We start from the raw sequence: 16,793 nt of genomic DNA, 5'->3' as shown, positions 1-16,793 counted from the left end.
ACCGTGTTTGCGAAAGGTGCTACGGGTCATTTCGGTGGCCAGGCTTGAGGTCTGTTCTGCGTTCCTGCACCTAAATTCTGAGCCAATCCCGAAAGCAGACACAAACCACGGACACAGTCATGCACTGCTTCACCGTGAAGGCTCCAAGTAATCAGAGGGAGCAGAGAGTTCACAGACACTGCAACCATCTCAGTTACTGTCATCTCTGCAGGAATCAGTTTTAATTGTCAAATACCATAAATGTTAGGCAAATTGTCTCAGTCCAACGAGTTACAGTGTACGAAGACGTCAGTTTTAAACCACAGTAATGGAAAATGTTAATAGTTAAAGGTTCAGTTGAGAGTTTAAGGAAGGATGTAACTGTTTCCAGCTTTAAAGCATCCAAAGCATCGGTGTCAAAATTCAAACAGCCATATTGCCTTGTTCCAAGTGAGTTATCTTAATGTCGCATCCTTTAATATATAATCTACAGTACCATTAACTGTATTTAGCAAAAGCATTTGAATGCAGCATCAAAGTGCATTTCATAAAGTTTGACATGTTTCTCTTTGCTTCTGTATTTGTGGTTAACACTGCAGCTATTGGTCCAAGTGCCATAAACAAAGAAGAAGAAAAAGTCATTTCTAATGTAAAATGTGAAATTTCGCAACTGTTACTCATTAGCTCCCAAACAGAACCCTATCCGTGTCAGATTTAGCTTATTTTTTTAACCTAATGAAGGCCAACTGGATATGAGCTGTTTTTGAGAACTACTTCTTCTTTTGGCTGCTCTCTTTAGGCGTCGCCACAGTGGGTGATTTGCCTCCATCTCACCCTCTCCCTGGCATGTCTTTGTGTCACAACAACCTTCTGCACGTCCTCCTTCACTACATCCATAAAACGTCTCTGTGGTCTTTCTGTCTTCCTCCCGCCTGGCAGCTCCATCGACAGCATACTTGTCCTCGTGTTGCCGTGCCGGACCATCTGCTCTGCAGTCTGAAAAGCTGATCATTTTGCAGAGTTTGTAGTAATCTTTGAGGACATGAAAAAAGAGGAGTAGTGGTTGAAACAATAAACAGAAATCTCCATGGAGATTTGTGAATACAAAAAAAGAAAAAACTCGGATGAGTCATTCTTGTCAAAGACGCAGTGTTTCTGTACTCCTAGATCATCCTAGAAGAATAATAAGCATTATTTGGATTAAATTATACATTAATACCAATTACAGTGATATCGTGTGAGAACGAACGCAAATCTTCTGACGATGATGTTTCAAATTCAGTTTGACAGTTTAGGTCTCGCTGCCGCTGATTAACACCAGCAGCAAATCATTAAGGTTTGGATTAAGTGAGTTATTTGTCCTAGAAACAAGCACAAAACAAATGTTACTCAGCTCATGTACCACAACACAGAGTAAGGCTGTGGTCCCACCCCCCACCCCCCACCCTATTGTATTAGTCATGGGGAAAACAATGATCTCCTGTGGTGCTTTCTTCAAATTTCCTCCAGCGCTAGCCAAGCTGAAAAATACACTCCTCCTTGTTTTTGGGATGCATTTGCTCTTCATTTCTAAGGTTTCTTTTGAGAAATAATTCCTCCTGCACAGCTCGTGACAGTTGACAGTGAATGCAGAAGCATGACTGCAGCGCCTTTGATCACAAGAAAAACATTAATAAAATGTTTATGTGGTTCTGATGTTCTTTATGGCGCCTCGGAGTCACAAATGCGTTCTGTTGTTCTTCGACTCGATCTTGTCTCTGTAGTTTTTTCTCATTTGATTATGTATGTTCGTGTGTCTGACTCGGGTGTGACACGAGTGTACTAAAAGTAGTGTGTGTGTTTGTGTGCCCGGTGGGGTCGTGGGTGATTTGTGTCAGAGATGCAAGCCAGTGTGGTCCGTATTTACTTAAGCTCCACGAGAGGTGGAGCGTGATTGCCCTGGTTTTTCAACACTTTCACACACTTTTCCGGGCAGTTTCCTCACCAGCCCATTTTGATTTTTTTTTCCTAGCAGGGTCGTTTCTTCTCTGAGCACAGAGGGAGAAAAGAGAATAATCCACATCTGGCCAAAAGCTTTTGTCCCATTAACGGGAAATAGGAAACGCTTGCTGTAATGTATGGCATTTCTGTGCCCCTCTCCCATCGAACACTCATGAAATAAAGAAAAATAATGTGACTGCATGGCTTGTGGTGAGCAAAGCTCACATTAACCACTGAACAAGACTTAGGAACACAAATGTTCAGGAGCAAATACTGTAACTCAGCTGAGTGAAGTAACCCTCAGCTTATGGTGCCAGAACTCATGAATAAAAGATATGCCAACAGTGCTTGAGAAAATATTTATTTATATTCACACATTCTGATGGGTTTTAGGGTTTAGTAATTAGCCTTGAATTACTTCAGGCAGGGGTTCAGGCAGGAAATACAAGTGGTTTGAGGATTTTGCCTCTCGTGACTGTAAACTTTGAACAATAAGCATATAGCACCCATCAGGTTGCTCTGTCCCTCTGTCGTTCACTGTCACATTATGGGGTTTAATTAAACAGCTGTTGCCATCTTTAGAAGAAAGAAACAGCTTAACATTTTTGGAAATACTTATTCACCATCTGGTATAACAGAGAGAAAATTAATACCGCTTTAATATATAAGTTGGATATGATTTTACCAGCACACAGCTTAGCTTTGCACAAAATGGAAAATCTTTTGACTACTGAACTTCAAAGATGCTGCTAGCTGGATATTATAACCCTCTGACAGAATAAGTCTGTACCAGGCTTTATGCTAAGCTAAACAGCTTATAGCTATAGAGGTTTTGCTGACACGTGACCATTTTGGATGCCAATCATGGCGACAATTTAGGATCAAGTGACAGAAACCTAAAGACTGGTCTGCAACCATCTGGCAACCTCTGGTTATGAGGTGAATATGAGTATTCCCTGACCACATGTCGATTGTTGGATGCTGAAGGCAGTCCCCACTCACACAGACTGGTCAGTGAACCCCTGACAACCACCTGACCTTAGGGAAAAGTGTGTATTTCCCAAACAGTCGCTAAAAGCTTTGTCGTGATTGCTTTAGTTGGTTGCTGCTATCATAGCCTGCATGGAAGTGACAAAGGTAAACCTCCATTTCTGGTTTCTGTCCAGAAATGGACAGACTATTGACTATTTGATGGCCTTAAGATGGCTCCAGTCCAGAAGCTACAGTCGTGTTTTATCCTTTCTATGGGAGTTACCTGCTTTTGAAACCATCCCCAAGTGGCCATTTGAGGAAATGCTGATTTTAGCTCAATTTTTCACTGGTTGTAGACTTTGTTTTGTTTTGTTTTAATGAAGATATATTCCAAAATAGATTGAATTGCTCCATTAATAACATAAAATTAGTTTAGTTACTCAAATATTTTTTTTAACCTGCAAAGAAAATGGTTTACCACTGGTGCCCTATTTTGAGCGTATTTTTAGCATGTGTCCCTTTTTTACATGGGACTGTCTTTAAACTGACCACTAACAAAAGGAGTGTAGATACATTTGCTAAAAAAACAATTTGAAATGCATCCCGTGTTTAAGCCCCAAATAAAAAGGGGGGTTTTCCACTTTCTGGAAAAACACTCTTAAAAAAGAAAAAGTGACTGATAGGCTGATATTGACTGAGTGTTTTATGGCCCACCCCCACCACAAATAACAGTGAGTGACACATGTTGTTGGTGTTTATGTCAACCACACTCTTCCAGAAACATTTTTTTACTTAAATGTAATTTCCTCCCTGAACAATAATTGTATGAGTCAGTGTAGCTTCACAGCTGTTTCTCTTAAAGAGAATCACACGTGACAGCAGTATGTGTGTTCTTGTCATCATGCAGGCTGCATCCCTGACCGTGGACCTGTGTGGTGATGACCAGGAACCAGGCTACTGTGCTGTGAGCAACGTGGCAGTGCACACTGACTGGTAAGAAAGCAGCACACACACACAAAAACACATATATGCATGTATTGCCCAGTACGCTGAACAGCTGTTTCTATGATCCGTAGAAACTGTAAATGGGAAAGCGCTGTTGACAGTTTCACTTCTGAGGACTGGAAAACTTGATGAATAATTTTTCACAACTGTAAAAATAATGGAAAGTCATACATAACCAAAAGGTTTTGTATACCTGGTATGAGCATACTTGTCTAATATTTTACAGCTGTTGCGTTGCACTCTGCAGTGAATCAACACTACATAATCAAGAGGTTTAATTAACCACATATTGTCCTTCTCGTCAATGGATGCCGATCCGTGTTTTCCAACATTTTATGGCTTTAAAATGTTGCTGTATGTGCAGCAGCTTGTACAGATGTTCTGTATCCTTGAACTTTTCAACTTTTCTAGAGGTTACCTTAGAAGACTCATTACTCTGCCACCTCCTTAGTACAAATTCCATTTAATGTCCAAGTGTGTCCTTGAGGCTCTACTCAGGCACTCGTGTAAACCAAACTGTGTATTTCGAGGACTGAGAATACATCTAACACAACATCCAAGGTCTCGACTGTATTCCTCTGACATTGTCAATACACTTGTCAAAGTTTACATCTGAAAATGAGAAAACAGCTTACGTTTCAGCTGCCATTTCTCAGGATAAACTTAGCATGGTTTATTTCCCTTTGCTTAATTTAGACATTTTGTGAGTTAAATGACCCACAAGATGATTCATAAGAACAAAGTGAACTTTGTTAGGAAGCTTCATAACAGTAAGCAGCAATTTATATTTTTGTCTTGCCTTAACTGTTTTTCTTTAAGCAGTACTTTAGAGATTAATTGCAGAGGTTCAACCTTTAGTTTCACAGTGATGCTTCCAATTCTATTAAGTGCTAAACTTTAAAGTAAGAGAGCAAAGAATGAAACTTTACTTTTGTCCAAACAAATATTTCTATATTTTTTTTTCTAAATTTTTATGGCTATTCTGGTTAAAGTGTTGACCTTTAATTCTTTTTATTATAGTGCAAATTCCTTAGTGCTGTAGAATTATACAAAGCATTGTGACCTTTACTCCTGTGTTACTGTCTAAGTCTCCTGTTGTATGCAAATTGCTTAAAATGCCTTTCTCTTACATATTTCTACACAAATGACTCAAAGTCAGAATGAAGTCATCTGTTGTAAATATGTGATATATGATGTAAACCGTCATTAAATTACTGGATGACCAGTGCTGCTGCACAGAGCCAGGCCCTGTGGGGCGAAAACTTGAGACTGTGCATGTTTTTCTGTGTGTTTTTCGCTGTGTGTGTGCGTACTGTATATGTGTGTATGCGTGAGAGACAGATTTGGCAGATGAGGAAAGGCCACAGAGATCAGCAAAGGTTTATTTTGCAAGGGTCTTGGGACCATATTGTTGTGAAACTCGCTGACCCACAGTGTTTTTCTGTGCAGGCTTGTGAAAATGTGCGTGTCTGTGTGTGTGCTCGCATACCTTTGAATACTTGAATGCATTTTTGAGCTTTTGGATTTCTGCTCATATGTTCTTTTCTGTCGTGATCCATCTTAAGTCTTTGTGCACTCCTGTTCATCTATCTCTGTGCGTGTTTGTAGGATCCTCGATGTGCAGCCCAACAGGCTCTCGGTGGGAGGCGTGAGGTCAATAGAACCCATCCTTCATCGTCGCGGTCAGGTCGCCACCCACGACTTTGTCGGCTGCATCATGGAGTTTGCCGTCAACGGCCGCCCGCTGGAGCCCAGTCAGGCGCTGGCATCGCATGGCATCCTTGACAGGTCTGCATCCCAACCTCTCCCCCCTTTCTCCCGCTCCCAGCCTCTCTCCATCTCCTTTTTCTTCTTCCCATCTGTCCGTCTTCTCTAACCTCCTTGACTCTCGCTGTGGGACATCTGTTCACACTTTCAAACCCTCTCGGGAGTTTTTAAAAAGATGTCTTTTTTTTTTAAAGTACAAATGGCAGATTTTTGACGGGGGAAACCAATTGCAGAATTCCAGAGAATTTTTTTCTTCACTGTCTTCCTCGTGAATAGCAAAGCGAGGACAGATCTTTTAATATGCTAATTCTCTGAGGTTCTTTATGGGTTTTTTTGTATTGCCGCACGGGAAGAGAAATCACAGCTCATCTGCTCCTGTTTTTGGAGTTTCCTTTTTCCGCGGACCCCCCGCCTGTGGGCTGTGTGGCTGACTTGTCAAATTCACTGTCTGATTGTCAGTTTGTGTGTCATTGTGTCCGTAGATGTCCGAGACTGGAAGGAGCCTGCACCACCAGCTCCTGCAGACATGGGGGCACCTGTGTAGACCACTGGTCTTGGCAACAATGCCAGTGCATGGATGGCTTCACTGGCAAATTCTGTGAGAAATGTAAGTATATGCCTTTGAAGTCTCTCTTTTTGCTGAGTTTGCACTTACTTAGGAATATTCTGCCATGATTATTTATGAATTATCCCTCCTGAGTCATCGTACTGCACCATGTAGCTTAATATAGACCACATCGGTGGGTTCTGAGCTTCATTTCAAAGCAGTTGTGTACTTTATAGGAGAAAAATTAGACTCACATCAGAGACCTAAAAAAAATGCAGAAAACCCTTTGAGACACATGAGAACTGACAAAAACTTATAGCTACTGTGTAAGGTGCAACATTGTGTTTAGCGGTGTTACTGGTAATTATTACCAGATTTTTTTCAAAGACTTTGATATTGTTACTGGAAACAAACAAGATCATTACTGCGAGCTTTTCCCTGTTTGCCATCAGGTTTGATTTTGTGGGAAATCTGCTGGTTTGCTTACTGGCACGAAAAAAAGGATGAGAGACATTTTCTTCTAGCACACATGGAGCAGAGCAGGCTTTCTTAGGGCCATATGTATTGTTTGCTGAAAAGAGAAAAGAAAAAAATAGGCAACAACAAGACATGCAGTGAATGAAAGTGTCATATAGACTCTAGTGCTCTGGTTAATTTAATTTAAAGAACAGATTGTGTAAAGATTTACATTTTAAAACCCTGTGAATGTGGGAGAGAAACATTCATCCTCAGATAATATGTGGCATGAAAAACTTTGCTACAGTCCTATTAGAGAAAACAGTGGTTGGAGTTTGCGGCACAACCAAAATTATTGTGATTTGGTACAATGAACATGCAATTTTGCAACTTTGCGGAAATTTTTTGAGATAATATGCCAATTAACTGTGATAAATTAGCAAGAAAAAAGTCTTAAAATGATCCCATCTACTTTCACAATAACTGTTTACATTCAGGGTCAAAATCTTACAAATAGTGAAGTAGTTACTGGAGAATGGTGACTTTGCTACAAAATGACATAGGTGCTCAGCAACATTGCTTTTATTTGGGACTATAACCAGAATACAACCAGCTGAGTTGAGTCCCCTGTTGCAAAGAGACACATCGCAGAGAAGTTGCACTCATTAGCACAGACTGATTGCAACATGTTGGGAATCTGTCTGGATCAGTAAATTAGACGGCAGTTGTCTCAGATGGAACGTAGTTCAGGTCAGACTACAGTTGTCTAGACACAGGTTTCCTCCCACACCTGTCCAACCGTGCTCATACAGAGGTTGAGGGTGTTGCAGGCTCAATCTCTCGGCAGGAATTGGTCACTGCAACTACTAACAGTCAGTCTCTGACAGTAAGTAAACTCACCACCACCAATTTTTCTGAGTCACAGAGTCATCAGTGACTGCTGATAAATCTTATAATCTGTTAAAATTCTGTTTCATTCTCATCTGTGCTCTTATTTCTAAGCACATTTTAAATAGAAAACTTAAAAGTGACTTTTGAGCCTTTTTTCCTTTTTCCACAATATACAAATATCCTCATAAATACACTGCTTTTATGAAACAATATCACATCAGTGTTTTATTACCATTTATATGGCTATTTATCCTGGATAACATACTAATCTTTTAATAGTGTATTAGCAAGAAGGCTCATATTCATTACAGTAATAATGAAATATGCCAAAAGGCTTGTTGCTTCTTGAAATGAAATGATGCAATTAGCAATGCCTCAGGTTTATAGTTAATATGCACACAAAATTCACGTGCTTTCCCACTAAGTAATAATGACATGGCTTGCAGTTTTCATTTCAGTTATTTTCCTACTTAATCTCTATTAGAAATTATTATCTTGCTCAGCGATACACAGGCTGTTCTGAAAACTGACTCGATGATGTTATGGGAAGATATCAGTAATCGCTGGTAAGAATGGAAGGACCGATTCGTGGTTATGGCAGTCGGATTAGGAAAATCATTTGCACCTGACCGTCCGCCAGGAGCAGAGTGGAAATGGAAGTTTAAAAGCCGCCTGCGAAACTCGTGTGAAGTCATGCAAGATATTTTCTGTCTTTCTCACACAGACATGACAGCCGACACCGCTCTGTCTCTGGATGGCACTGGCCGCCTGGACTACACCCTGAAGCAGGGCCCAAAACGTGACATCTTGCTGAGACGGTCTTTGCAGGGAACGACCTCTGACCCCATGGGTCCCAGCAACTTGGAGGTCAAGTTCAGGACACGCAGCAAGACCGGCACTCTGCTGCATGTGCAGGAGAGCAGCAACTACACTAGTGTTAAGGTGAGGAAGGTTGCCTTGTGTGTGAGTTTAATGAGTTGGCAATGCATGAAGAGTAAATTTCGCAATAAAAGCTTTCCAAATCATGTTTGTGAACAGTAAATAAGTAGCTATGTTTAGAAAGGGAGGCTGATCACTAAAATCTAAAGCCCCGGATCAACTCAGGTCTAGTAAAATGAAGCTTCTGTCTTTGACGTTTCATATATTATCGATGAAGTTACTATGTAGATGATATTTTAAGCACCTACGTATCAGCTTCTTTTGGTATGACAGAGCTGTAGACCTTCAGGCAGTATCTTGCATCACTAACAGTATTTATGCCACAGCTCCTGATACACTGTTAAGACACCTTGAACATTTGTATCCTAAACATGTCTAGGTAATATATATTTCTGTGTGTGCTACGTTCCACTTTCACTCTAGGAAATCTGCCCCGTCTTTCTCGCCCACTTTCCTACTCCAGTCTGTCTTTTCTCTCTTCTCGTCCTGTTCAGTACACCCTCCTCCCTTTGCCTGATCCTGGGCAGCTGCCCAAAGAAGCCTGAGCGGTCATTCATTCTCTTCAATTTCCATGTAGACACCCTGCAGTCTCAGCACCATCAACCCGGTCCCACTTCAGCATCGGGCTTTGTCTCTTATGATTTTGTTTTCCGCCACTGAACGGCTTCTGGTGCTCATCAAATCACCACTGCGGCTTCCTAAATAGTCCAGAAAAGTATTATAAGTGCTTTGAAAGCTAAAAACAAAAGAGCAGTAGGGGAATACATACTGTGGGTGTACATATGTTGAGAGAGAACTATATAAACTGAGAAATGAAAAACAAGATGTTTAATAGATAAACCCCTTGATTGGTTTTCCAGCTTGAGAGCTCTTAGTATTCTTTGGCTGGGGAGACTTCCACTTTTCCCTTTTTAAATCAGTTCTTCCGGAAGCGACTTATCACTGCTGATTTTGGGGGAGGAGGGCAGGATTACTTTTCCATCGAAGTCGGGAGAACACATGAGATTACCATACGCAGTGTAAGCCACAAATTTGCTGTGCGTGCCAAAGCGAGCTTGATTAATTTCTTTTTAAAACACAATCGTCGTCCCTCTTCAGTAAAGAGCCTTCTCTTGTGGCCGTTCGAATATGTGCGCTTTCTCTAAATTTGTCGTACTTGAGCTTCTGATCATCTTCTGGCTGAGTGACTGTAGCTACACACACAAGTTGTGAGAACATGATTGACTGCAGTGTGTCCCAGTGGGAGAAAGATTTATTGTATGAGCATCCAGCTGCATTTTTGTTTTCGAGCTCCGACCAGAGTCTGAAAGCACTGCGGTGGTAGTTTTGTGGGGACTGAGACAAGACCTCCTCTCATCGGTCGTGATTGATGTTGACACGATAACTTATTGCATTAATCTAAAAAACTGCAGTTTTAACCATTGTTTATCTAGACTTTCCTCAAAGAATATTTTTTATTGTATGCTTGACATCAGAAATAATGGCAGTTTGCAGATTCACATGATTGTTAATGTCTTTTATATCCTGTTTATACGCATGCTTTTACCAAAGCCAGCTAGATCCGGTTTACTTTGATCACTCTGAGCTGTGAGCGAATAACTAAAATCTAAAATTTGCTTCTCTCAGCTGAGGAACGGCAACATCCACTACATCTCAGACGCCGGCGTTGCGGGGAAGGTGGAGCGCACCGTGGTAGACGCAGTGGTTTCAGACGGCCAGTGGCACACGCTACAGCTGGTCAAGAACGGTTCATCCACTGTGCTCCAGGTGGACAACGGCCAACCCAGGGTCATCCAACATCCCACACAGGATTTTGGAGGTCTCAGCGTTTTAACCTTTTCGCTCGGTGGGATTGGACCGGGGCCGGCTCAGCAGAAAACTGGAGCAGGTAAGCCTGGACAGTGTAGCTGTTACCTGTCATTGATTGGGGGAAGTTTCCAGTTTGGATTTGGGAGACAGACACTCTGTGAGATTAAGATTAAGTTAAAACATTTTCCTTTTGGTAAATCTTAACTATAAAGTTAATGCTGGAACAGGTCTCCCCTTAGTTCCTTAGTTATGCTGCAATAGACTTACCATGATGCACTGAGCATTTCTTCTTCACTTACTTACGCCACTTTGCATTTAATCATTAGTTATTATTCGTCTCTGGCCCTTTTCCACAGTATGCTTTTTGTCCTGTCTCCCTCCCCTCACCCACAACCAAGTCGCAGCAGATGGCCGCCCACCCCTGAGCTTGGTTTTGTCTGAGGTTTTTTCCTCATAAAAGGGAGTTTTTCCTTCCCACTGTCGCCAAGTGGCTTTCTCTCTATTCTTGCAGGGTCTTTACCTTACAATATAAAGTGCCTCAAAACAACTGTTGCTGTGATTTTCCACTATTTAATTCCACAATTTAATTGGAATTGGTGGAAAAAAGCTCCATGCAAAATAAAACTTCACAATGACATACCCTGTCTGCGACCAGACACCTAAAATAACTTCAGAATTCCAGGGTTTGAAAAGGACCAAGATGATTACCAGAAGTTCATCGAGAGAAAGCATGTTGTTCCTTGTAACAGAAGGTTTTGGTTAACAGTAGTCACTCACACATAGTTTTATTTGTTCTCTACATGTTGGAATAATCAATATAGCTTAACTAGCCAAAGTTAGTGGACTAAGTAGTAGAGGGGCTATATGTAACATATATATTATCTATATAGAATAAATAGTTGCTATAAACCAACAAGGTTAAAAATGGAAGATATACAATAATTTTTCTTCCATATAAGTTGTATTTATCAGTATACAGCAGTTGCTGCCTATAATCACTAGTTAAACAACACATACTGCTGCCACTGACAGAAAACTACACTACACACTGTTGCTACGACTTGCCACCGCAGAACTGGTGGCAGAGTGGGACGGTGAAAGTCACCATCCGTTTGCCAGATTTGCTTGTAACTGGCTGCTAAGAGCTCACTTTAATGTACTGTGACTGTAGTGTTGCATATTCAAACCCCCAAATTACAGGATAAATCTGAATGGGAAAAGTTAAAGAGGAGAGTTTGCCCTTCCTTAATTCCACTACAGATCCTGACACAAGACTGTTGGTGTGTCTAAAGAAATCGCATTTAGTCAGAACAGCTCCTGTGCCTCCTCCTCCTCCTCTTCTTCTTATTATTAAAAAGGCTTTTCTAACTTTATAAAAAACCTCATCACATTTAGTCAAGAAAATCAAATTTTAGAAGCATGACGGTCCAACTGGAATACATTTAACAATAGTTTCACACACATGTTAATGATTTCGAAAAACTCATTCACTCTTTACCCAGTGCAAATTACACAGTGTTTTTACATGTTATGGAAAGCTTTTCTGCAGACTAAAGGTGTGTGCATGGACATATAGCACAAGTATGTGACAGCACACGTGAGCTCGTGAATCTTTATGAATTCAGTACCGATTTTTTTTCTCCTGCATATGAATTAATAGTCTGCCTTAAATTGCTGACCATATTTGGTGGCGATCCAACAAGACTCTGAGTAACTGGCCTGAAATCTATTTCTATTTGACACTGCAAAGATTTAAAGTTATGAATTTACAGTAGTTAAATAAATGTTTCTTTATCAGACTATCATTTATGGACAAAATAACTAATTATAATTTAATCTGACTTCGTCTTGGAGCGCCTGTCTGTGAAGCCTCATCGACTCTTTTCTTAGTTTAGATTTAAATCACAGATCAGATGTCCTCGAGCATGAGTTAAGAACAGTTTGGAAAAGGTGAAAGAGAGGGTTTCCAGGAGGAGGTAATGCAGCACAGTAAATTTCAGGGTTTCAGGGGAGGGAAAAACTAACCTAATACTATGGACTAATATGGTAAAAATGAGCAATTTGGATGATTTGTCAACCTCTTTTACACAAAGACTGGGGCATATTTCAAAACAAACATATTCTCAGCACGCAGATCTGTGGCAGACTGTTTGCGAACCCACCCCCTAACTCAGTGTGTATCTGAGCATTTGTGTAGAGCTGTGTACTCGCTTTCTGAGGGCTAATGAAAAGACACAAATGGATTTAATCTACACTGGGATAAATTCAATAAAAATGTAATTGCACCGGTGAGGCAGCACTGTTAGGCAACACACAAAGCAAGAGATTAAATTAGACACAGAGACGTTCATCCAACCCAGATGGATGTCTTGAAGCTATAATGCCTCTGACGATGGATTCTCTGTTAGAAAATATTTCATATTTCTTCTCTTAAATTGACCAGTGATTTATTCTGCCAGTTTTTAGAATATGATTTTTCTATTTTTTCATTGGAGGAGGTGCTTTCCATGATGAAAATCTTTTTATCCTAAGCTTGAACCAATTACCCATCTAAACAAAATTCCTTCAGCTATTATTATAGTTGCCAGTTCCTGGTATTTATGAGGAAGCAATCCAGCTTCAGCAGACGTTTTGAAAAAAACAGTTGGTCTGGTGGCAGTCAGAAGCAATTCCCCTTTAGGCCACTGTTATGCCCCTGTTAGCTGCTGTTGGCTGTTTCTTGTTATCTGAGCCCTTTCTTTTCTTCTTTTTGTCCACAGGTTTTGACGGCTGCTTGGCCTACGTGAAGTACAACAGAGAGAACCTGCCATTTATGGGAGAGCACAGCCTCGTCACTTTAACCAAGACCAGTTCATCCGTCAAAATAGGCTGCAGAGGTCCCAACCTGTGTGAGAGCAATCCATGCTGGGATGGCCTCATGTGCGTCAACCAGTGGTACACATACCAGTGTGTCCCGCCTGGCGACTGTGCCTCTAATCCCTGCCAGAACCAAGGCAGCTGTGTGCCGGATCCCCTCTCTGGTTTCACTTGTGTATGCTCCGAGCTGTACACAGGCAAGACTTGCGAGACCCTGGTGGCCTGTCTGGGAGTCGAGTGCCCTCAGGGTACTGTGTGCAACACAGCGAATAATGGTGGATTTGTCTGCAGCCCCAGCCCCACATCAGAGACAACGGTCCTTCCCATCTGGGCGGTGCCAGCTATTGTCGGCAGCTGTGCCACTGTCCTTGCCTTGGTGGTGCTCAGCCTGATCCTGTGCAACCATTGCAAGGACCGCAACAAGACCAAAGTGCCAAAGGAACCCAAGGAAAAGAAACCCAAGGAGAAAAAGAAGAAGAAAAAGAAGAAGGGTAGCGAGAATGTAGCATTCGACGACCCAGATAACATCCCACCATATGGAGATGACATGACGGTACGGAAGCAACCGGAAGGGAACCCCAAACCAGACATCATTGAGAGGGAGAACCCTTACCTGATCTATGATGAAACAGACATTCCTCACAACAACGAGACGGTCCCCAGTGCTCCCTGTGCCCCCTGCAATGCCCCAGAGGCAGATATTGAACATTATGATATAGACAATGCCAGCAGTATCGCCCCTTCAGATGCTGACATCATCCAACACTACAAACAGTTTCGCAGTCACACGCCCAAGTTTTCCATCCAGAGACACAGCCCGCTGGGCTTCGCCAGGCAATCTCCCTTACCCCTCGGAGCAACAAGCTACACGTACCAGCCTCAGTACACCCAAGCGCTGAGAACCACCCCCCTCAGCCATTCCCACTCAGCCTGTCCTACTCCAAACCCTCTCTCCAGACACTCTCCAGCCCCATTCACAAAGCCCTCCTCCTTCTACCGAAACACTCCCACCAGAGAACTCAACCTGGCTCGTCGTGAGGGCAGCCCGCTGGATCTGCACAATGACATGTGCCAACCGCCACCCATGTTCAACTACGCCACCCGGTTGGGGAGGCGCAGCAAGAGTCCACAAACCATGGCCGGCCACGGCCACACCTCGAGGCCCGGCAGTCGGCTGAAGCAGCCGATCGAGCAGATCCCGTTGGAGACGGGGCCTCCCGTGGGGCTGTCCATCGAGGAAGTGGAGCGGCTTAACACTCCACGTCCGCGCAACCCCAGCATCTGTAGCGCTGACCACGGGCGCTCCAGTTCAGAGGAGGACTGCCGCAGGCCGCTGTCAAGGGTTCGTAACCCCGCTGATGGCATTCCTGCCCCAGAGTCCTCTTCAGAAAGTGACTCACATGACTCCTTCACCTGCTCAGAGATGGAGTATGACCGGGAGAAGCCTGTGTCCTACAGCTCCCGGGTCCCCAAGCTCTCGCAAGTCAACGAGTCAGACGCTGACGACGAGGACTACGGCGGGAGGCTTAAACAGAGGCGTTACTCGAGTCGGAGGGCGGAAGGAGGGCCTGGCGTTGCCCAGATGCCCTCTACTGACCAGCACTACACCCTACCCCACAAACTGGGTCAGCAAGCCGGTGGCTTCAACTGGGACAATCTGTTGAACTGGGGCCCTGGCTTTGGACATTATGTAGATGTGTTCAAGGACTTAGCCTTGCTTCCCGAGAATGCGGCAGCAAAAGACATTGAAATGAACAGTGGAGATGGCTCAGTGACCATTCTTAATGAAGGAGAAGCTGAGCAATATGTATGAGACTATTTATTACAATGTTGTACAATATGGTGTCGTTCTCCAATTAAAAAAAAAGAAGAAGAAGACTGTACATTTCGAGAGAACATTGGACTTTGTGTTTTTTACATAACTCAAAATAATAAGACGACTTTTAATGCAGTAAGGCAGAAAAATGGCACCTGTAAAACAACAGATTTCATCATGAGCCACCTTGGAATGGTTTACCAGTCTTTTCTAGGTTCAGACTCTACATTCGTGCATTCATCTCTCTGAGGCCTCATTACAACATATCCACTGACACTGAAGAAAGAAGTCCATGTCTGAATTCAATTTGGTGACTGCAAAGCTCCATTCACATTATCTTGATTAAACACTTCTGTTCTTTATTACCAATACTGCTTCTCCTTTCCAGAACCTTCTGTCACATTCACAGCGGAGAGATAAGAGGGTAGATAATTTAAAAACTCACAGGAAGAGAATTCCATAGAGCAAGAGAAATCTCCCAGTTTCTGTCTTTTTAGGGTCATTTTTCTAATTTACTTAAAAGGAAGCATGTGTGTTTGATCTAACTGCACCTGTAGGTGACGGGACACAGCCCTCAGTGTAAAAGTATGAACATTGCATTGCTCGCACGGTATTGCAGACCCCACCGATGTTATGATCCCTCAGTGTCTGTCCTTCTGCCTGCCCTGGTGTGCTTTCTTACAGACGACTGGCTAAACGCTCCAAGAGTGAGATTTAATCAAGCCCCCTGCCTTACAGACATTTGAGGATTTCAGTACGGGACATAACTATTATGGTTTTCGGGCCCAAGTTCAGGAAGAGAGGAGATTTTTCAGGAGGGATGAGGGTGAGGGTGTCGTTAGTCACAAAACCACATTGTCAGACCAGCCAAGTGTTTTCAGGCAACGATGATGATGATGATGATGTATGAATCCTGTAAACATGACCCCAACTAAAACACTATGAACTTGTGTACATTTTTTTTTAAATTCATGAGCAATCATGGAGTCATTTGTCTTGATGTTGGCGTCCCTGTTCATTATTTTGACATGTATGGTTTCTACATTTTTGTACTGTTTATTAACTTAAATTACTTAAGCTGTGTTTTTATGAATATTTTCATATGCTGAAATGTATGTTCTTACTTTCGGGGAAAGTAAGATTGAAGACTTATTTTTTACATTTGTTACAAATGTAACATCAGTATTTTCCACTTTTGATAAAACTATAACATGCTGTATGCTTTGTACCTGTAAAAAGCCAATAACAGAATAAAAAAGTATTTATTTAAATGTGCTTTATTTCTCTTTTTTCCCTCCTCCTTTCATTTAGATGCAAGTAAGCGTTGGCAGTTTTTAAAAATAGTCACCTTCATGCTCAGATTACAGCCGTTCCCAAATCATTCTGGTGGGAAGTTATTCTGTATTTTTGCCTCAGTCTGTGCAGTTTTTCATTTGTGCAGAGTCTCAACAAAACATTTGAAGAGGCATTTCAGGACCTGAACGAAACTGAGCCACCTCACTCGCAGCCAAACAAAACATCAAGCGGACTCTACGACGCAGGGCCCTATATTGCTTTCAACAATTATTTACATCTGTCTTATTGAGCAGAAAGGCTTTTTTTTTTTGTCATAGCTCAGTGATTCGGCATGCAACATGCTTATCTGCTCCATCATCGAGGGGCGAGAGGCCACGAGAGAAAAGGCAGGGAGCCATGAACCCCGTGAAGAGTGACAGCTTGAATCTGGGTAATATACCACGAGGGGCTCGGTCTTGCAGAGAAATCTGTTGACCAAAG

General features: G+C 42.3%; 1 protein-coding gene across 2 annotated transcripts in view; it reads left to right on the top strand.

Moving 5' to 3' along the window:
• Positions 1-16,288, top strand: part of fat4 (FAT atypical cadherin 4) — a 99,497-nt gene extending 83,209 nt beyond the window's left edge. For both annotated transcript variants that reach the window (XM_025909968.1, XM_005467210.4), the window contains 6 exons: positions 3,839-3,924; positions 5,545-5,724; positions 6,186-6,310; positions 8,322-8,539; positions 10,163-10,424; positions 13,105-16,288. In XM_025909968.1, coding sequence (XP_025765753.1) covers positions 3,839-3,924; positions 5,545-5,724; positions 6,186-6,310; positions 8,322-8,539; positions 10,163-10,424; positions 13,105-15,014 — 2,781 coding nt within the window. In that variant the 3' untranslated portion in view covers positions 15,015-16,288. The remainder of the gene's footprint in view (positions 1-3,838; positions 3,925-5,544; positions 5,725-6,185; positions 6,311-8,321; positions 8,540-10,162; positions 10,425-13,104) is intronic.
• Positions 16,289-16,793: the final 505 nt, after the last annotated feature.

The sequence above is a fragment of the Oreochromis niloticus genome, linkage group LG2 (assembly GCF_001858045.2).
Source record: "Oreochromis niloticus isolate F11D_XX linkage group LG2, O_niloticus_UMD_NMBU, whole genome shotgun sequence".
NCBI classification, from domain to species: Eukaryota; Metazoa; Chordata; class Actinopteri; order Cichliformes; family Cichlidae; genus Oreochromis; species Oreochromis niloticus.
The sequence above is the reverse complement of the archived record's forward strand: the minus strand, read 5'-3'. Positions and strand labels throughout refer to the sequence as shown.